General features: G+C 39.0%; 1 protein-coding gene across 1 annotated transcript in view; it reads left to right on the plus strand.

Moving 5' to 3' along the window:
• The window catches only part of LUZP2 (leucine zipper protein 2), a 551,161-nt gene that overhangs the window by 459,688 nt on the left and 67,909 nt on the right, over nucleotides 1-23,564 (plus strand). Inside the window, exons 8-9 of the mRNA XM_038568129.1 lie at nucleotides 8,584-8,658; nucleotides 18,199-18,342. Of these exons, the coding sequence (XP_038424057.1) occupies nucleotides 8,584-8,658; nucleotides 18,199-18,342 (219 nt within the window). The remainder of the gene's footprint in view (nucleotides 1-8,583; nucleotides 8,659-18,198; nucleotides 18,343-23,564) is intronic.

The following is a 23,564-nucleotide window of genomic DNA, read 5'->3' on the forward strand; positions in this document are numbered from 1 at the left end:
TATTCACATAATACAGAAAGCTCCCGGACAGTGAAGCCTGTGGTGAGCAATGGGTTTTTCAATCCTTGAAGAATCTTTGACTTAAGTGTTTATCCATTGGTGGAATAATAATAATGAAAAAGATTAGAATACAAACACAAGAATTTTTGCAGAGAATAATAATAATATTCTGCAAAAATGAAGAAAAAAAAAAGACAGAAAAGACAGAAAAGACAGAGAGATGGAAAGAAGCTGCAACCGAGCCATGACTGAGGTTGTCTACTCTGTAGATGTACCGAGGGCCTGTGTTGTCCAATTTAGCTTTTAAGTCGTTGGAGTAAAAGTAGCCCAGTGTGGTATATTTGGAGTCAGGCCGATTTGGTAGCAAAACTTCATTGTGGTTCGATGTTATTCTCTTTGATCCTTTTTCCTCACTAGTCAGACATGGTAATACTATACACCCCTTGGGGTTAATGATAAAATTTGGGAGGTAATATACAGGAATGGACCCATACCTGCCACACTGTGGTAATTTAAAAAACGGTATTTATGATTATTAAATGGCATTTATTCTTATGTAATAGCAGAGAGAGAGAATAAAGTGAAAATATAGATTGATACCAGATAAGAGAATATAGAGAAATATGAAAAATACCCATGAATACAGTAATACAGAAGCAGCAATTTTTTTGTACTTTATTTACACTCACAGAGTCTTTATTTATCTTACACTCACAATTATATAAGCAACAAGCCATTTATGTAGTTTGAAGGACCACTCATCATCCAGGATTTTAGCTAGTGTACGTTGAGCTGGTGGTACCCGCCTGAGAAAGTCACGGATTAGATAACGTACATTTCTTCTCCATCGCTTTCAGATTAAGAAGCGATTTTCATTACATGTTATATTGTGATCTGGAATCATTACTCCTAGGAATTATTGCCTCATAGAACATTTATGACAAAGACAAAATAGATTCATAGTAACTTAGGTTTTTACCTTCATGCAGTAAATACAGCAGTAAAGAAAAATGAGATGCTTGCAGGGCATATTTCTAAGCAGTGTATTCAATCCAGGTTTCTCTAGATCACAGAAACCTCCCAAGGCATCGGAGAAAAGGAATCATGTGATAGCCATCTTTCATGAAGGCGAAGGTGGCTTTATTTTCAGTGATAGCCCTGGTGGAATAAAACCTCCAGACATTGTACAGAATCCTTTTGCAGTTTCTGGATGTGTGGCTTAGGGTCTAAGATTCATTAGCTGAGATCCAAAAAGCTGAGGAGGGTGCCAGGGAAGCAGCTAGAAAGTGCTGTCACGATTCCAAAGACCAATATAAGGAACAAAAGTCTGTAAGGAAATGTTTGGGCATTAAAGATGATTTGCCTGCAGCTACCATCTAGCCTCTAATGGTAAATAGTGGATGGGGGGAAACTCCGTCTCCCTCCTAAGCCTACGTCTTTTTCCCCTTTTTTCTTTGCTATCAGTTCTAGGTGCATAGGCAAGTGCCATTATATACTCAAGTTCTTTTATCCAGTAAAATGAATGATACAGTACATTCTCTATGAAATTCATCTAGCATAAAAATACACTTGAAAGGGGTAGTTTTCTGCCGAAAGCTTCCTTAGACTCATTGGCTACCATCCCCTACTCTTTCATTTGACTTTGGGTCCTTTATTGCATTTCTCTGAATACCTAGTAAGATTTTATTTTGTGCTGGAGACTGTCACTTACATGTCAGAGAGATTCTGAATTTTAGATTCTTTTGAAGATTGTTAGTTTTTGTCCAATAATGTAGCTAAAATGCTGGTGTCCACCTCGAGGTAGAGGTGGCATCACCCTTTGTCAGCGCTCCAAGATGGTATCCAGTACCTCTCACTTGACTGAGTTAATTAAACCTCCAAAAATCTGCCCCCTCCTCGGCCTCCCAGAATCTTAATCTAGGTTTTGATGTAGACGTTCTTGAGGTCGGCTCAAAGTAGACTTTATAGTAGCTCAGGACTCAGCAAACATTTTCGACAAGTGATCACATGATTGATACCTTAGTCTTCGGAAGCTATATGGTCTCTCTCGCAGCTCCCTAATTCCACTACGGTAACACAAATGTAGCTAGACACTACATAAATAAAGGTGGCTGTGCTCCAATAAAATTTTATTTACAGAAACAGGCAGTGGGCCAGACTTGGCCTTTGGGCCGTGATTTGCCAACCACCACTTCTCCTGCATGGCTATTCATCTAAAAGCTGTTACTTTGTTGCCTGTGGTGTTAATAAGGCATATGGATGCTTCTAGAATGCTAATGTCCTTCTGCAGTGCTCAACCTCCCGTGTCTGTTCTGCTCTCAGCCACTTAACAGTTGCTTTGAGATTTGCCTCGTGTAATACATTGTCCTACCTATGTCCAGCCCAAGTCTCAGCCAAGAATTTGCAGGAACATCCCCACAAACTGACTTTTGGAACCCCTGCCCTTGCCCATGCCCCTCTTCCTCTGTTCTCCTTCCCTCTTCTACTCCAGGCGTTCAATCCGCCCCAAACTCTGATCTCTGCCTCCACAGCTCAGGGCAACTGCAGTGATCTGCTGGGGTCCAGCCCTTGCAGCTGGGTCAGTAAATGGCCCTCCGGCAGAAAGCTGGTCTAGTGACAGGTCTCACCTAGCAAGTTTTCCATAATCTGTGGTTCACCGCCTGACCTAATTAGCTCATGACTGTTTCTGGAGAAGGACTTGGCCAATACCAGTTACCATAAGCAGAAGGTTGGAATCTTTTCTTTTCAAATGACAGAAAATATAAATATCTAACGAGACTTTAATTAATGAACATGAATCATATGTACTCAGAGTAGTGAAAATGCAAGGTTCCTTTGATTTCAGGTGTTACCGGTATGATGGCAAAGTTTTCAAAGTCACCAGATCCTGTAATATACTTATTTGCTATTTTCTATGCTCTACTTTTTTCTCTAGTACAGTTTTAGCCTCAGGATGTTCTCTTTTATTCTAGAGATAAGGCTGTTATAACCGAGACTTAAGCATCCTCATATTACACTATCAAGAGAAAGGAAAAAATAAAACATACTATCTGTTCACTCAGATGAAGAAGAAAGACCACTTTCATTCCAGATGTAAGGGATCACATCCCCATCACTGGAGCTCAGTGTTGAGATAATCTCTCCTAAAATACACTACTGACAAAGGGTGTGAGCCACCTTCCTCCAAAGTGTAGATGTTCTTGAGGAGAGAAAGGGAACCCACATCAAAGACACAATGACAAACTGATCGGGATAGATTTTCTTTAAATGGCCATGAGTGCTACATGCATATACACATGATGGCAATAGGATACTTATAAAACCTTGAATTTTGAGGGAAATTATATATGCCAGCTCTTCAAGGTTTAACATATAACCTTGACATATTAAAAGTTTTAATAGCACTTGTAACCGGATGTTATGCTAAGCTCCGTGCCTGTATAATTTGAGGTGCAGATTCGGTCCTTGTTACGTGTAATAGTCAATCAGTTCCACGTCTGTCAGTGTCACTGCCAACTTATTAATGTTGAAGCGAGGAGATATTGAATCAAAGAATCAAATGGCCAAAGATAATCTTGGTGTCACAACTTCCTACTTTTTTGAGGGTGAGTAGAAACAAATAGGAATTGTTGATTGCCTGCCTCCTAACTCTGTGGTAAAGTGGAATGTAGAGATGATGTTGGTGGCGGTGTAGGTGTCTATATTATATCTCTTGACTATTATCCACATCTTCTAGGTTGGTGCTGCTGAGCAGGGAACATGTGTGTCTTATGTACTAATAGATGCATTGAATCATACATAAAAATCCAGTCCTATCATTATCCTTTCACCAACTACCAAGTATATCCTACAGAGTACTTGAGACCATTTCTCTTATGACTCTATTATCCTCCATGGATGATGAAAGGTCTTAAACATGCAAAATTTCTCCAAGGGTCTGAGCCAATTCCAAACACTTTAAATCTAAAGGTCATCAGTAAATTTTGAGCACACGTCATTTAATATATGTGTATTTGTTAGTTGTAAATAGATTATATACATTCATATCTTTAGTGGTGAGGACCAGCTATGGATGCAAACTGCCTAAATTTGAATTCCAGATCTGTTATTGCCCAGCTGTGTGATCTTGAGCAAGGTATTTTATAAATCTGTATCTCAGTTTCTCATTCTAAGAGCATAGAAACAATGCTCTGTCCCAGATAGAGCTTATGTGGAATGAATACAGAGAGAAAGAGTTCAGGTCCGTTATCATCATTGTTATCATATTATTCTTATACTATCATATCGTGTATGTTATAAGCATAAATAACATAGACGAGATTTAGAAAATGCATAAATATAAGTTCTAATATTTTATATAAGGATATTTTAGTATAAAAATTGTAGATTACAGAATATTTTATAATAGCACTTATTTTACGATGTTAACATTTGGAATTAAAATGAAGAATTTCTAATATGTTCACCTCACACTCTAATGGGACGTCTCTTAAACTCGCTGTCCATTATTTGCTGGAACACACCTGCGTGTTTTTATTGGTTGTAGAGCAATTGCATCTTATCAATAATAAAGCAGCAGAGCCATTGCTAGGGCTTCTGAAGCCTTCTCTCCTTGTTTTGCTGATGCCACCTTCAAACTTACTGCAATGTGGGCTGGGCCATTTCTTCCCTGCCCCTAAAAGACTCAGCTATTATAGTCCTTTACCAACCTATGTCCCCTATAAAGGAATCACAGTAGTCTTATTTAAGCTCTTTATTAAAACTTTGCAGGGGCCAGAACATTAGGAGGATGCTCTGTTCTGAATTCCCTACTCAGAGTCTATATACATACTTCCCTGATCCGGCCCTAGATGGGTCAGTGTAGTCTTTCCAGGCAGGAGGCCGTGCCAGGAAACACTTGGGGGTTGGGGGCGGACATTGTGCTCATATGCCTGTAGTGCTTCCTTTTCTTATGCTCCCATCAGAAGATGAAATAGCTGAGATTTTTGATAGCATTCACCATGGCTATAGATTCGTGTTTCTTAGAAGGGGGGAGAAAAGACAGTTTTTTTGTGTGATATACAGCACTAATGTCTTCCTTTATAATCCAGCCCAATTTAAGTTAAATTCTTGAGGAAAATAGCAAGGAACAAATCCAGAAGCAAGACTGGATGGTGCAGCCAAACCAGCCTCCATTGTTTTGTGGTCTGTAAAAACCTGAAACTCTGAAGCAACATTTTTTTTTTAAGTAAATTAAGACTTATGATAGGGACTCTAGCTTCTAACTAGAAAGCTCAAATGAGAAAATGTACATGTATGAAAATTAAATGTCATAGTGTTTTGCCATTACTTTTATTAAGGAAGAAGGCACTCTGACTTCTCAGGTGACACACTTAATGTTTAGCAGTTACCATATGTAAATATGGTCTCACCCATATATGGAATAGAAGAAATAGTGAAAGGGCTTATGAGGGAAAGGAGGGGAACTGAGTGGGAAATATTAGAGAGGGAGACTAACCATGAGAGCTTCTTAACTCTGGGAAACAAACAAAGGGTTGAGGAAGGGGAGGTAGGTCAGCAGATGGATTAGCTGGGTGATGGGCACTGATGGGATGAGCACTGGGTGTCATACTATAAGGTGGCAAATTGAATTTAAATTCAAAAAATTAATTATTACAAAAAAGAATTTCATAATGTGATGTTCACTTTACATGCTTGCCATTCATGTATGTTTTCAACCTGCGGACACAGATGATGTTTCCTGGCCTGAGAAGAATCAGTCCTTTCATAGAAACTTGTTCAGTGATTAAATGTGAATGAAAGCTGCTCAGAATCATGACTAGCTCCTCATAAGTCGCCCTATCTTTTATTTTACTGGAGTTAAATTGAGAAAACAAGTAGGGGCACCTGGATGGCTCAGTGGGTTGGGCATCTGCCTTTGGTCAGGTCATGATTCCAGGGTCCTGGGATTGAGTCCTACATTTGGCTTCCTCCTCAGTGGGGAGTCTGCTCTCTCTCCTCCCAACTTGTGCTCTCTCTCACTATCTCTCTGTGTGTGTATCTCTCTCAAATAAATAAAATCTAAAAAAAAAAAAAAAGAAAACAAATCAACTTGACTTAAAACAAACAAAATTTGGGAGGCATCTGGGTGGCTAGTGGTGGAGCCTCTGCCTTTGGCTCAGGTCATGCTCCCAGGGTCCAGGGATTGAGTCCTGCATTGGGCTCGCCACAGGGAGTCTGCTTCTCCCTCTGCCTGTGTCTCTGTGTCTCTTATGAACAAATAAATAAAATATTTTTTTAAATACAAATAAAATTTACTATATAGTAAAATATTCTGTCTTTTATGTGTCTTCTGATAGATTCACATCCATAGAACTATTATTATTTAATGAAATTTTATAGCTACTATATATGCATCCGGTAGTTCTTCCTTCCCAAACTAGCACCAACATATGATAATATATGTCAGTATCTACAATTCCTTTGATTATTTTCCTTATTCTTCTTATAACCTTCTGTCTTCTAAGATCTCTCGGCTAGATTTTACCAGGTTCAATGAGTCCTTAGAAGAGGTAAATACTTAAAATCCTGGGAATAGCTTTCAAAGGCATATTTTTTATTTCTGTTGGAATTCATTCTATCTGCCCTAAAACAAGTTTCCTGGATTGCTATGTTACTGAGCAATCTGGGTCATTCTTTAGTAGGGATCCTCTAGGATGAATGACAGGATTTGGGCTGAAATCCTCCAAGGGAGGAAAACAGGCCAAGGCAGGAAGTCCTATCCCTATGCAGACCCCTCTGGACTGCAGGGAACTGATGGTGGCATCCTGAGGAGAGTGGCTGCCCACCAAAGAGGACCTGAGAAAGAAAATAGCATGAGAACCTGGGGGTGGGGGTGGAGTGAGACATGAGGACTTGCTGGGCAGCATGGCAGTTCCTTCAGATGGTCACTAGAATGTAGACTGAGGCTAGTACAGACACGCTCACTCCCTTTCCCCAACTTCTGAGGACCTAGCCCATAACAAGTGGGAGTGTGGGTTGGCCCACTACCCCTCTCCATTGTCCCTAACTCCTATCCTTGGCTGAGGACACAGCGAGAGATAGAAGAGACATCCTTCTCCTTCCATCCATTGAGGCTCAGTCCTGTGGACAGAAGCTGGCTTAGGCAGGGCCAGTGGTGGCCAGGGACAGTCCCAGTGTGAGTCTTGAGTGCTCAGTGGTTGAGGAAGGTCGATGGCCCCAACGCAGCAGCAATGCACAGCGGGTAGGATGGCATTAGTGAAGGGTTAGGGATGTGAGACTGAGGCCTGTGGCCCCAAGGTCTTCACAGTGTGGGGTTCGGTGGTGGGAAGATAGGAAAGATAGAGACAAACAGGGCCAAGGTGAATACAGGTGGGGGCCTAGGACTCAGAGCTTGTTGGTTTTCTTCCACTTATGGATACCTTCATATTGGAAGTCCACTTTCTCTGTTTTTTTAGTTCAAAATTTTATTTTTAAGCATATACATTTATAAATACACATGTGATATATTTTATATACATGGATTAGGTAGCTATTAAGTGATAAGCCTTCTGCTGTCAACTTTTCCAGGTGAATTCAGTCTCCTTCCCCAACAAGACCATGAGGAAGATCTTCCATTCTTTACAGTTTGAGATTATTTTCATTGGCTAAATGTAGGAGACAGGGAAAGGCCAGGGGTATAGAGAAGTTCTGAAACCTGAGAGGAGGCAGGTTCTTCTGCAAGTCCTTTAGGAGTCTGCTGAGCATCTTCTAGATATAAATACATCTTCCAGATCTGAAGCCATTGCTCTTTTTTAACAGAACAGTTATGGCATTTGCAAAGGTACTGGGATATGGTAGGATAGAGATGTGTGTTGGATTAAACCTCAATAATAAAAAGAATGAACGCTATTACACTAGTCTGTTCAGACTGCCATAGTATAAGCCACAGACTGGGTGACTCAAACAACAGAAATTTATTTTCTCACCATTCTAAGGGCAAGAAATCTGAGATTAAGGTGCTGGTAGATGTGGTTTCTCATGAGGGATCTTCCTCGCTTACAGATGGTGCCACTTGAGTCCTCACATTGGCTTTACTCTATGTGAACATGGAGAGAGAGAGAGAGATTTCTGGTGCCTCTTCTTATCAAGACATGAGTCATATGGGATTAGGGCCCCACACCTAATTACCTCCCTAAAGGCCCTGTCTCCAAATACAACCACATATCGGGAGGGGGTTCGTTAGACCTTCAATATATGAATTTTAGGGAAATCTAATCCAGTGTAGAACAACTGGAAACATAGCTGACATAAGAAGTCAAAGTATATTCAGGGCCTTGAGCTGGAACTTTGCAACTAGATATTTTGGTCCAGTGAAGAATGTAGTACATATTAATTAATCCAGAATGCACCATTTTCTGAAAGCTTAATCAAAGGTTATACAGTATTTTTAAACTGAATTCTAAATAGACTTCACAAAGTATTTTTTTTTTATTCTTTTCAATGAATGAAAGATGCTTAAAAAAAAAAAAAAGAAAGATGCTTAAAGTGAAAAGGAGCATTATAGAATTTACTAAGAAGGTTTGCCTCCCTTTCATTTTACAGGCCCAACAACTTACTGAATTGGAACGAAAATTAGCTGTGGCCAAAAATGAGCTGGAGAAAGCAGCTCTTGACCGGGTAAGTTTACATCTATGAGTCCTCATAGCTTCAGTTTTAGCAGACGAAGCTAGAGTAGACCCATTGCTTCACCTGATTTATCAATGCACTTCCGGATGCTGTACCTGGAAGATGGTTATAGAATCCGTGAGTTCAAAAAATGTGGAACCCAAATCTTTCCTCCTTTTTGCTGCTATCGTAAATTGACTCAAGGTTCAGCCTTGTGAGTTCATGACTTTTCATTTTCCACCTTACGAGTACATGTATTCTGTAACACCATGAATAAACACGCTGTAAGGGCCAGCAAAGATGCCAGATTAACCCTGCATGAATGAGTCATGGAACACATGGAAGTAGTCATTGACACTTTTTATTTTGGAAATCTTAAATCAGAGTTCTGGAGGTAGAATCATTAAAGAAAGTAGCACTTCTAACCAACTTTGTTCATATAAAAATATTGCAAGAGGGAGTGACCATCCATCTTTATAACAGCTTTTCTTAAATATAATTCACATACCATAGAAGTCACATTTTTAAAGTTGACAAAGTTGTGCTACCATCACCCCTAATTCCAAAAAAATTTTCTTAAATGCTTTTTATCTCCTTTATTTCATTTGGTTTTATTAATCACTCATTGTGTTACAAATGTGTATGCTCAGGATAAACCACAATTCCCACTTGATGTTGACCGTTTCCTTTCAGTGTTCTTCATATGAAACACACATGGAGAACAGGCAATTGGCATATGGAAAGGGAAATAGGGAGAAATTGATTATATAATTCAGAATTACTGTTATGCTAGACTTTGACAAAATTTCTAAACACCTCTCATTCTTTTTTTTCATTTTTAAATCAACTTTATGAAGTTTAAGGAAATAAACATTTCTTTATTCTTTAGTTCACTCAAAAGGGGAGGATGACTTTAAAATAATCTCTTTGTTTACTCATGCCAATTTATTAAATATCCAGTGTAATTTTCTGTAATACTGAGAATATATGTCTAGCACATATTAATACAGGAAACTCTGAGAACTCAGTCATAGTATTTCAGACTTGAGAAGACAAACAACACATTTTTCTCAATCAAAAGAATGGAAAATCTGTGCCAAAGGAACAGGGCCATCCAGGAGTAATCTGTATTTTACTAAGCCTTCAACACATCCTCTGATAAAGATCAATTCTTGATTAGGTTGGAGTTAGCAGCCATCATCCTATCTAACACTGGAAAGGTAGACCCTCACTTGTGGAAGATATCCTCTGGAAATTTTTTGGTTTATTTATACACAGTGTTTGACATGTAATAAAATTGTTTCTAGATGTGTGGAGAGGAAATACAATCTGATCAGTATACAGAAAGAGAACAAGGAAAGCACAACTGAAGCTGATTCAGATATTGGAATGAGAAAAAAGATGATGGTTGTGTGTGTGTGTGTGTGTGTGTGTGTGTGTGTGACAATAGAGGAAAGTAGACAAAACAGATAAAAAGATAAAATTTTTCACTAGACTTGGAATCTATTAAAAAAATCAAGTCGATATTGTAGAACTAAATAATGCAAAGCATCTAACTGAGACTTTAACTTTGTTCAGTAGCTGATTAGATAATCGGACATAATAGAACTGAAGACATATAAGGAAAATTAATATCAAATACCTTTAGTAACATAGAGAAAGTACAAACAAATGGAACATAAACAGAAAAAATAAGAAATGTATATTAACCTTAAAATTTTTAAGTATTTATAATTGTTGTCCCAAAAGAATGACAAACAGAAGCAATATTTGTAGAGATAAAGACTTAGAATTTTCCAAATGGGAAATTATAGATGAGTCCAAGAGACAGATCTCACCATCCTACATCAGTATGTATACAGCAATATTCCTTAAAATTGTATATGGATTTTTAAAAGTATACTTAAGACCTAGGCACTTTTTAAATTCTACTATATTTCAGTACAATTTATTAACAAAAGGTGCTTAACTAAGAAAAATAAAAATGTGACTAAAACCAGTGAGATGTCATCTCAACACCATCAGACTGGTACAAATTAAAAAGTCTAATGATACCAAATCCCGATAAGCTAGTGGTGGGAGTGTAATTATTAAATCAGTGTTTAAATGTGTGTATCCTGGGATTTACACTTATCCCCATGTGGTTGGAGACACGCATAAGAACATGAAATACAACAATTTTTGTATTAATAGCATATTGAAATAATTTAAGTGCTTACTCTTAGCATTAGCATATACATTTCCTACATGTTCCATACTCATATTTTCAAATAGTAATCAAAATTTAATTTTGATGAATAAATACAAAGACTTTATAACGGTATTAACACATCTGTAGCATACTGTTGAGTAAAAAGAATCAGAATTAGATATATGGTATTTAATAATTGTTCAAATACACAAATCACATTTTTTGGATTATATATCATATAAATAGGGAAAATAGAAAAATACATGCAAATTCAAGAACCCATTGCCTTTGGGGAAAGATGGAGTAAAATCACACTAAGGGTGCTTAAAACTACCTCTCCTGTTTCCCAAGTGTTTCATTTTCCTATAAATGTATGGATGCAGATAGTCTTTAATTTACACACACACACACACACACATAGTTTGTACACACTACATGCATGCCTCATTTGGTATATACATTAGGTGTACGTAGCACATGCGTGCATATATTACCAATATGTATATGCATGTTATATGTATTTTATTAAAGTATAATAAATATCACATATGACAAAAATATAATATAAACGTGAGGCTTTTCAGTATTTAATTCAGCTTGCTATTTACCTGATACTTGTTATAATTGTTATATTGTTCTCTGTATGCCCCTGTATTTTTAAAAATGTTATTTTAAACCATGAAGAAACTGTGCTATCTGCTGTCAAGAGCCTTCCGTTTCTGTGATCACTGCTTACCAGTCGTTTTACTTAAAAAAATTAAGCAAGTAAGATCATAGACTTGCTTTGCAATAATATGCTGCGTACGTTTATTTAGCTGGTTTGTAAGGAAAAGAGATTGCCTCCTAGCCACAGGGTAAACCATGGATGTTTTGATACGGGTTAGAGGAGATAGAATTTTTCGGGTAGACTCCTCCTGGAGTCCTTATGGTATCTCCTTGCTTAAATAACAACTAAAGGGGATCCCTGGGTGGCGCAGCGGTTTGGCGCCTGCCTTTGGCCTAGGGCGCGATCCTGGAGACCCAGGATCGATTCCCACGTGGGGCTCCCGGTGCATGGAGCCTGCTTCTCTCTGCCTGTGTCTCTGCCTCTCTTTCCCTCTCTGTTACTATCATAAATAAATAAAAATTAAAAAAAAATAACAACTAAATATTTTAACCATTCTTTTCCTTTGTGATCATCTTATTTCATATTTTCCAAGTATTTAAGATCCTGTTTAGGATTTTAAAGAAAGCCTGCATGCCATTTTGTAGACTAGACCAAGTAAAATTCATCTTGCCATGATTCCAGCTTTACGAGATTTATTTTAATTTATGTGAAAAATAAGTTTATACTAATCTATGTTAATCTCTGACTCTATCCAACTCATGCTACATAATATAACTTTTTAAAAAGGGACACGATTCTCTATAGAGTTGGGAGAATCAGAAAGTCAGAGATACATATAAATCCTAAAATTCAACTAGACCATTTTTTTTAATCCTTTCTCCAACATCCCTGCCACAATCTCTATGAGATACTCTAAATCCTAGGAAGACATTGGATTTCTGGGATCCCAAGGAAGCCCAGCCTCCTTTGATTTTTTAGCAGCTCTGACTGTTGGAATGTACCCCCCTTCCGTTAAATCTTTTCCCTGATTTGACTTCACACGATCCACTCAGTCAGGTTCGAAATGCCATTCGTGTGACCCCCACGTGGTCAGATCTAGGGGAAACAGAAAACATGTTGGGTGCGTGCTGTAGAGTACCACAGCTCCCACAGTTTGTTGCATGCCAAAAATTAGGAAATAATTGTTTGTGGAGCTAGGACGTCTCAGAAGCACAGAGGGTGAGTGCATTATAAGTACTTGCGAGTTGTACAAAGTGCAGTAGTCACATAATATGTCACGAGCAAATTATAATTTAGCCTGAGTCACAGAACTCCAGGTTGACTGAGGGTTTTCCTCCTTCCTCTTACCCATTGTATGCTTTTCTCCACCCCATCTCTACCCACTCCCCACTCGGGTGTGCCTAGCCCACACCATGCCACAGTCTGGATTTAGCACAAGAGCCTTTATGTTGCAGTGTTTAAATAAAGGTTTCCAGAATCAGCCTGCCTTTCTTCAGTCACAACTCTCCCACCGAATGGCCGTGTTCGAATTCCTCAGACTCATTATGCATCACTGCAAAATGGAATAATAATATTAATAATAATAGTAATAATAATAATTAATAATAATAAAACTTACTTTATAAAGGTGGTGAGAAGACTATATGCATCCAACAAAGTAAAGGACTAAGAAGTCTTGGCACATGGAAAACCCTCAGTAAGCGTAGTAATTATTAACGTCAATGACTGAGATTGGAGAGACTGCCTGTTTGTGTTAACCATTTTTCTCTTTAGCCTTCCAGATCTTGTCATTCCTTTTGCTACAGTAAACTATAAAAGCATTTCATTTTACTAGAGGTCAGTTTCAACAAATCCCTTGTACCATATGTATGAGGCTCATAAGCTGGGGTCATAAAGGCAGGTAGAAATAGTAGCTCACTTCAAAATGGAGAAAAACTACACTTTAATGAAATTGCTCACTACCTCTCTCCATCATCTTTATATGAGATTTTTTACTCTCTTCAGGTGCCTAGCTAGCTCCAAATAACCTTAAATACTTCATAAATATTACGAAAACATCTTTGCGCTCTAACTTGGCTCTCATGACATATTTAATAAAAGAGATTTCAGTTTACTATCACAACATAAACAAAAATAATCCGAAGATCTAAGAATCAAGCTTGGTTTTCCAAACAATCAATTATTTATTTGGCAATATCTTATGAATTATAGGAAGCCTCAGCTACTGGAATGTAAAAACAGCTTTATAGTGTGGAAAACTATCTCTCAAACTTTCATATTAAAAAAAAAAAAACTTTTTTTTTTTTTTTTTTTTTTTTTGTCTGTTGAATCTGACCATCACACAATTTTGCTCTGGAAAGCATGCATGATTTACATACATATTAAAGATGACACGTGTTGGGGGCACCTGGGAGGCCCAGTCAGTTCAGCATCTGACTCTGGGTTTCAGCTCAGGTCATGATCTCAGGGTCGTGGGATCCAGCTCTGGGGGGTCTGCTTGAGATCCTTTCCCCCTCTCTCTCCCTCTGCTCCTCTCCCTGCTCCTGTGTGCATACTCTCTAAAAAAACAAATAAATAAGTAAAATCATAAAGAAAAAAAGAGAAAAAGATGACAGAGTGTGAGGCAACCTACACATTCCCAGGACTAAGTAGTAAAAGAATAAGAACTGGCTTTGCCATGTGTGTCCGACACAGAGGTTGAGCATCATAAGCAGCTATTGATTAAGTGGGTAAATGAAGATCTAATTTCATAACTCAATGAACTTGCTATTTATTCTACATACAAGGGACCTAGCACTTATCTAGATAGAGAATCAAAAATGTCAAAGTGACCATACAAGATTCATAGAGCTGCTTTCGTGGCCAAAGTAAAAGTTAGGGAAAAGCCTTGGGATTCACAGCCCTTTGTGGTCTTTCCAAGCCAGCAGTTAATCCATACCCAGATCTCTCTGAGGACCTCACATCTTCGTGGAAATGAATTAAGAGGAGGGGGAATAATATCTTGTGAATTTTTATCTGTTAGGAGACAAGAAAGAAGGGGCACAGTTGTCTTTGCAAGGTATATCCTGTTGTTCCCAGAAAAAAATGCATTTTCTGAGAAAAATACTTGCCTACAGACACATGAACAATTACCTTCTAAATCTCCGACCCATGTTAAGATCATATATGTACACAGTAATTCCTTTTAAACTTTGCATATTATATAGCAGAAGCATTAGTATTTTATTTACTTTTCTAATGATTAATTTATTTACTTTAGAGAGAGAGAGAGCAAGTGAGGGGAGGGGCAGAGGGAGAGAATCTTCAAGCAGACTCCCCGGTGAGTGTGGAGCCCCACGTGGGGCTCAATGTCATGACCTGTGAGATTATGACCTGAACCAAAACCAAGATTCAGACACTCAACCGATTGAGCTACCCAGGTGCCCCCTAAGTGGAAGTTTTCTAATAGATATTTGGAAAAGGGGCTCATAGGCACAGGAAACAGCAAGTGTGAAGGCTCTAAGAAGCAAATACATTGGGAATCTTTGATGGTCTATAAGTAAAAAGAGGTTGAGGTAATCAGGTTCTTCCTTAAAAAGTTTTGCATCTTACTACTCTGTGGCAAAGCAAGTGAGAAACGGGGTCTGAGGCAAGGAGGAGAAAGGCAGGGCAAAAACGAGACTGACCCTAGGAGGGAATAGGTTGTAAGATCTTGGACAAAGTGTACTCTGTACAGTTTATATCGTATTTCATCAGGTGACATCTTGTTACAGTGAACTTCCAAGTGAGCAGTAACCTGTGATTTCAAACCAGACCACAGCTAGCAGTAGAAATGGAAACATAATGATGTCGTGGTGCAACCTCATTGTCTGAGTCCTGCTTATGGAACTGGGTCATCTCGAACCTGAGTAGCGTCAGTGCCAGGCTCTGTTGAGTCAGAGGAACTAACTGAAAGCTGTTTTTGTGGTGGAAAGCGGAGCAAATTAGGGCAGGGTGGCTCGCAGCAGTATGTGATCTCTGGCAGGAAAAATCTACGATGTGATCAAGGAACGGAGGTGGAACCTAAGGTAGGAGGCCAAGTTGTATGCTCGTGGTCCAAAAAAGAAATAAAATCAGGGGCCAAGAGACTTAAGCATCAGTTGAAACACAAGAGCAGAGATAGCTAATGACCATGGCCAGGAAAGGTGAGACGCTGGAGGGTATGTCTGTGGGATGTTGACTCTGGCATCTGGGATGGTCCTGACCATGCCAGGACACCAGTGGAACAGATGAGATGATCGCACCAAGTTCAGATGATTAAAAATATAGTAGCATATGTGCACATTCTTGCGTATTGTTCCATTGGAAAGTTGGTCTTCCCTGAACAGCATTTACTGAAAATCGATGTTCTAAGCAAATTAAGCTGATGCAGTTCATTCTTTATTTTCACATCCAAGTTCAACCATTACTCAGAAATTTGTTCATCATGGAAACATAGACTGTAAACCTGTTACAGATACATGCATAGTGTATGTAGAGGAGCCAAGATATGAATGCAGGGAATAAAATAACCATCGTTACCTCCTGCATGATCTGAGATGATTGAACATCTACACTTCAAAGCCACGTTAACTTTGGGTCTGGGCCCAAACTTGCCTGACTCTGTCGCATTAACTCTATTTCCACTGAGTTCTGTCTCACTGTAACATGTGAGACAGAAAACGTGTCTAAATTGTCCAGTGCCACCTGGGCTATTTCTCCCCTGACCCAGTGCCACGATGTCCTATGCTGTAGTGCGAGAAGAGAAGAGTTAGCCGTGATTATAACAAACCACCCATAGGGAGAGAAATCTGAACTATTATTTATTTTCATTGACAGAGTTTGTCACTTTCTTTCCCTGGCATAAAGAAACAACATTTTCACCTAAGTGTTTGTCATTTACTCAAAAAACTTTCTGGCGAGTCCCTTCTACTGCATCAGGAATTAGGTTAAGTCCTAAATACACAGTTCTGAACAAAATAGGCAACTTGCCTGTGTACATAAAAAATTAGAGACAAATTATATGAAGAAAACAAATAATAGATTGAAATTACTGGGTTGGATGAAGACAAGAATTCAGGGGCTCAGGCAAGCAGATAAAAGGGTCCACTTTGAGTGAAAGATCATCATTTAGCTTAGCCCTGCCCTGTCCACTTACCAACATTCCTCCACCCTAGTTCTTATCAGATTTTTATGTCATCCTAGACACCTTGTCAGGGCAATATGAATAAGAAGGCAATACATGTCGGTCCTATTTCTTATGTGTTCCCAGTTGCTGCTCTTACTGATGCTTTTTGTTGCTTATTTTTTAATCTCTTGCCCAGATCAATTAGATTTCTTAACTTGCTGTTCTTCTAGAAAAAAACATTCTTTCTCATCTTAAAGATAAACCTTATCATATACCACACAAGAGTAGAAAGCTCAGAGGTAGACATTGGGAAGGATCTAAGTCATGGTCGCTACTCTTCAGGAGAGAGGAAATAGGAGCAGATGCTATATGAGGGTGTGTATTCCTGGCATAGACTGTAGAAGAAGACTGTAGAAGAATACTACCTCCACAGGAGGACAGCAGACGTTGCTGCTTCACTGACCCCTGGGTCCACTGCGAGGGTACGCTCCACATGTGCCAGTTTGTCCAAGGGTCTTGGCCCCAGTGATCTCTTCATCTCTCTTGTCCCAAAGGCTACACCTCATGTCTTGAAATGAATGATTATGTGGCATTTTCTTATTTGGGCCTACATCCATGACCTTTGTTATGCCTGAATGACCATAAGGTTTTCTAAAAGTTGTGTGTCTCTCTCCATTTTGGCACTGGGGGATCTCTCTCTGTCATTTGTACCAGCTTTGTATTAGTATTATTTATTATTATTATTATTATTATTATTATTATTATTATCATTACTCTATCAGCACTTAAAAATATTTTTAGCAGTGGAATCTGGAAGATGGGAGTTACAGATGGTTGTCTACAGTAGTTCAGTCTGCCTTGTGATATAAACCGGAAAAAAATTCTGGAAACCTCGAACTTTAATTGCGTCAGAGTAAATTAGTAATAAAGATACCAGTTCTACAGATGTTAGAAAGCATAAAGTTATTTCTTGCCTGTGAGAGAGCTTGAAATATTGTGAAATCCTATGCAAATATAAGAAGGTGTAAATAATAGAATTTATGATCACATCAGATTAATTCCCTCCACTTAACAAGGCCCACAGGAAATAAGTGTTTTATTAGAAACAAAATTGGTATTTTTCCAATCTGTGCGCAAATTGAGTGGTGCTACAGACTACTCTGAGAAACACAGGTGCCTACATTGCTGGGGGGAATGATTTGTAATAAGAGAGATTGATACCAATAGAGAGGTGATAGGTTTAGGGGGATCCCTGGGTGGCTCAGCAGTTAAGTGTCTGCCTTCGGCCCAGGGTGTGATCCTGGAGTCCCGGGATCGACTCCCGCGTAGGGCTCCCTGCATGGAGCCTGCTTCTCCCTCTGCCTGTGTCTCTGCCTCTCTCTCTGTGCCTCTCATGAATAAATAAATAAAATCTTTAAAAAAAAAATGTATCATGAGACACAGTAACTCCTAACAGACTGAGTGTGCATTACACCGTGTGTCGTAGCGGTGTTTAGAAGTCAGGCGATGACCTTCGGCGTTAGCATGGGGAATGAGTGAGTGTAGGCAAGGAGGACAGAGAGACTCAAATCAAAAAGAACAACTGGATCCACATGTAAAAGTTGTCATCTCTCTTTTTTCCCCCCGCAGGACTCACAGCTGAAAGCAATGAAAGAGACTGTCCATCTCTGCCTGTCAACTGTGTTCCGTAATCAGCCTCCCCCTTTGAGTCTGACCAGGTCAAATCCAACTCAGATGCCAGTTCCACCCTGGGTCAGTTGGCCCTCTGATTTCTGATGCAAGTAGAATGCAGGTACACTTTAGTCATGCTTTCAAAGTATAATCAAGTAATGCGCTGTCGTCATACTTCATTCTATGTGCTCATCAGAGTGGATCCCAGTAAGAAACCAAATTCATTGAAAGATTAGGAAATAGACGGAAGACGGTAACTCTTTGTAAAGTCTCTGTGGTCACGTGGAAAACACTGGAAGACAACATTTGTTTTAGAGAGCCAGCTGTTTTTTTTTTTTTTTTTAGCCAGAATTGCCTAATTATAAAAATAATTATCATTATTATTCAAAATCATTTTTAAATAATATTTTAACAGTATGATTTTGATTTATTTGTAATAATTATGATCATCTAATAATATAATTTAATAACATAATACTTGATATATCATTTGATGGGATTATTATTCATAATGCTTTCATGATAATGATACTTACTATTTTATAATTAAGAGAAAACATCTTATATTACATACCGGTATATACCAGAGATCTCATATGGAAAATACTTTCTCCTAGGGTATAACACTCATCTTTACAAAAGTGGATACTTGTTTTAAAAATTAGGGCCACAGTTTTCAACACCTTCCTGACCCTGTGACTCTCTTGGGATCCTTTTTTTTTTTTTTTTTTTTTTCTTGGGATCCTTGTAAGGAAATCCTGACAGTTAGGACTCACCCCAAACCTATTAAATTCTTTCTGGTTGGGCTCTAGACATCAACAGGTTTTAAAAGCTCCCCAGGAGATTCTTGAGAACCACTGAATCCAGCAAGAGTCTCTCCAGCTCCCACCACCACCCTACTTTCCACCGGGCCAAGGAGCATGTGTTGCTTTCACGTTTCGGTCCTCAGAATCTTCGATTTACAGGCTCTACATTTAAATAAACCCCAACACTCTGAAATAGTTATTGCAGCAAGTTGAGTTTTAGGCAATATATTTGAAAGCACTGACTCTCTCATCACTTGCCTTAGGACCACCTGCTGTTAAAGTGAGCATCGCAGATGCCAGTCCGACTCCTGCAAATCTTTGCGGTGGGCCCAGAAATACCTGAGAACCCCCGCTGCAGTTACCCAGTGATGCAGTACATTTGGGGCTTTCTTGCTGCTTATTCTGATTCCCTACACTTGAATTAAAAGGGGTGTGGACAAATGGCAGTCTAGAGAAATGGTATTTTCAGAATCAAAAACAAGAGGGGGGAAAAATGTAATGTGTTTTTTTATCTGTGACTAATCAATGTACGGACTGCACAGATTTAGTCCGTATAATCTCTTGCTTCTCTGTCAAAAATCATTTAAAAACATATAATTTCATTTCATCTTACTCTCTTTCTGCTGTGTACCCTGAAGGTCTCTAAAACTGTGTAGGCCAGTATTTTTCTCCTTTACTTTTTTTCCTGCCTCTTTGGAAACTCTAGGTCTAAAGTGTTTGTTTGCTCAACCAAATGCAGGGGAGAAAGTTGCATAATAATATATTTGTTATGTTTAGGAAACTCCTGAAGAAATTGAAACTGGTCACTGGTAAAGTGCCAAGCCTCTCACAGAGCGTCACCCACCCACCAGGAAGCCACACCCTGCCTCCTTAGTGTTGGTCTAAGGGAAGAGCAAAGGTTCGGCCTCATTAAGTCTGCTGACTCTGGGCAAAGCACTTTGTAATTCTATGGGCACACACGATACTTGTTTCCAACTCAAAATCTGTTTGTTTAGGCCCAATTAAAACTGGGCTCCTTATGACCCGAAAGTGTGGAGGAAATTACTGATTGTTACTTTAACTGATTTACGATGAATAAATGTATGTCCTGTCACTGAAATAAATAATTAATATTTATTATTTCCCTTGGCTTTCACAGAAAAAGAAAAAAAGGTAGGAAGCATTTAGATGAGCCTGGTTTAGGAGTTGCTCATTTCTCAAAAAGCAATAACAGAAAAATCCAATTGTTTAAGATAAAGTTCAATAAATCCAAGCTGATGTACTCTAGAGCATTCTGTTTTATGGATTAGCATTAAAAGCTTCTCTAGTGTTTATGTTTTGCCCACATTCTTTATCTTTTCATTAGTGGTGGAGATTGTATTTTATATATACTTGGGGCTTAAGCCCGTTAAGGCACCCAGATAACATTTTTAAAATCCCAAATGATATGATGTAATATAGGGTCCACGTAAGAGAGACCCTCAGTCACAGAATCTTTTTTTTTTTTGTCTGTACACGAAAAAAGGAACTATTAAATGAGGACATTTAACTGGTACACCTTCAGAGCTGGCTGATTGTAGCTGCGGTGACATGATGTGCCTGCCTGCGAGCTGTGAGGGGAATCACATCACTTACCCTCCCTGGGTGGGCCTCAGTTTCCTCAAATGCCTATCCAGAGTGTTGTTGTGACATGAACATTACAAGTAATAACTCCCCCTGTTCTCCATGGTCTATGACTGGTCTCATCTACTATCATTCGGTTTCTTAAATCTTCAACTCTTGAATGGTTTTTCCTGAAATCTGTGAAACACAGCCAAGTAAGCAATTTTCAACTCACATCTGCAAAAAAAAAAGACAAAATACTCACATACTGTGCCCCCCCCCCGAATGTCATTTTATTTTTCTTAAAGAAGAACAACACAGTCAAAACTTCCATTGCACTATTCATGTGTGCATATGTGTATGTGTATACACGCCTTTGTATACACATACACATTATTACATTAAATCGATATATATTTCACTGTGGAACTTAAAAGCCACAGATTTCATTAGGTGGGGTAGTTCAACATGACTAGAATCTCCTGGTAAAAACTTAAAAATAACTTATATATTGGTAACTTCTACTTTTTCTTGAAGATTCATTTATTTATTTGAGAGAGACAGTGTGTGTGCTGGAGGCAGAGGGAGAGGGAGAGAGAGAATCCCAAGCAAACTCCACACCGAGCGCGGAGCCCTACAGTAGGGCTCAGTCTCATGACACTGAGGTCGTGACCTGAGCCACAATCAAGAATCAGACACTTAGATGACTGAGCCACCCAGGGGCTCCTGGTCGCCTCTACCTCTTATTCTTTCTGGAGGAAGCCTTACGTGACCTTTTCAACCTGCAGCTGAAATTTGCACTGAGGACCCTCAGCCGGGTCAGCCAGCCTCCCGTCCTTCATTATATCCTCCGTAGGTGTTACGTCTGCTTCTCTCTAATTTGAGTGAATATTTCCCTACCCTCCACGTTAGACTTACTTTGTCGCCAAGGCTCCGAGAGCAGTGTTTATCCCTCATGGCTCTTGCTCGATGCTGCGAGTACAGTGATGGCTGCACACTCCTCTGTCCTTAAAGGCGATGATTGGGCCGAGCTCCTTGAGTTGCTCACACTATTCGGTGTCCAGATGATGTTTCTACAGAATTCATTTGAAATGACACTTGCTGTGTTTCTGCTTTAGTCAGTACAGGCTTTTAGGACAAAATGGAAATAGACGAGGTGACTTTAACGACAGACACTCATTTCTCACAGTTCTAGAAGCTGGGAAGCCCAAGGTAAAGGTGCTCCCAGATTCAGTTCTTGATGAGAGCTCTCTCCTGGGTGGTGGACAGCTGTCTTCTAGCTGAGTGCTCACAGGATCTTTTTTAGACACGTGTGGAAAGAAATCTTTCTCTCTTTATATTTTTTTTTATGAGGGCACCAATCCCCTAACCTTAACCCCACCAGCATGACTTAATCTAAATCCCATTACCTTCAGAAAGCCCACCTCCTAATACCATCATATTGGGGCTTAAGGCTTTAACATAGGAATTTTAGATGATACAGATATTCAATCCGTGGCAGTGCCCCCCTTCTTGGCTCTTTTCCTTATTTAGAAATTAGAAAATATATATTATTGAGTGCTCATTAAGTGCTTACTTAATATTCAACTGAACTGTTTCCCATCTGTATGCCACGACTGCGCTCATCACCGGGGATGCAAATTTGAAATCGCAAGGCCTTTTGGACACTAAAGCCAAATTCTCTGCTAAAGAGAGAATAAGAGAAAAAATTGCAAGGGGTGTGGAGTAGATCAGGACTTTTTCTTTTCCTTTTTTTTTTTTTTTTGGTTTGGAATTTCATGTTCCAAATAGCTTTGGTTAAAGATAAAGGCTAAGGAGACCTGGATCCAAAGGCACATGAGATGAGTCATTGTCATGAGAGTATATATTTATTATGCAGCAAATATTGTTCCAATAGAGAAGTAAAGAGCAAAGGTAGGAGCCAGGAGCTCTAATTTGTATTTGCATAAAATAACTCTTAATTAGAGTGGAAACAAGAAAATTGTGACAGTCTATTTCACTGAACCGTGCAGGAGACGATGGTGATCTGACCTACGGTACAGAAGTGGAAGCAGAGTTCCACATGTAGTGGGGGCACAGAACTCCTGGTTTGGGTTCAGGTCATGATCTCAGGGTTGTGAGATGGAGCCCCGCATGGAGCTCCGAGCTCAGCAGGGAGTCTGCTTGAGATTCACCCCCTGCCTCTCTGCCCCTCCCCCTGCTAACTCTCTCTCTCTCTCAAATAAATAAGTCTCTAAAAAAATAAATGAAAGCTGAGTATGAAGTCTTCAGAATCTTAAACACAGCCCATACTAAATATTAATTACATACACTTACAATTAAGTAAAATTTACTAAAAGCAAATATAGTAAATCCCCAAAACCACTACATCATGCTATTACCTCTGTTCTTGAGGATATTATGTCTTTCGAGCCCATGTTGTGGAAATACATGGGCTCGATGCTGTGCTACTGATACCTCTTTCCAATATGATTTCCAAATCATATTCAATAATATTATCTTGATAGATTGAAACTGGTAGAATTTATACCATAGAAATTAACAAACTCTACCAATCAGGGTCCTCCTAACTCCCTAAGTTAGTGAATAACACACTCCGGTGTATGTATGAGTGTGGCGCGTATATTAAACATTTAAGATAGGCTTACTGGGCGTCATAATATACAAACAGTATATGATCAACGTACTATTTGTTTTTATCTTCTGCGTGTGCAGTGGAGCTAGATGAACAGTGAGTGCTGAGGAAAGGCAAAACAATTATTTGGGAGAACTGCTTTTTAATGAATAGCATGCTCTGAAAAAACTAAACTTGTGTATGTCCCTTAGACTGTTTTTCCTTAATTATATTCATTTTATGATGAAATATTAAATGCGACTTAATGTAATTTAGAAAAAAATAAATAAATGCAGGAGGAAGAACAGGAGGCCTATTACCAA

This window comes from Canis lupus, chromosome 21 (assembly GCF_011100685.1).
Source record: "Canis lupus familiaris isolate Mischka breed German Shepherd chromosome 21, alternate assembly UU_Cfam_GSD_1.0, whole genome shotgun sequence".
In the NCBI taxonomy this organism is placed as follows: domain Eukaryota; kingdom Metazoa; phylum Chordata; class Mammalia; order Carnivora; family Canidae; genus Canis; species Canis lupus.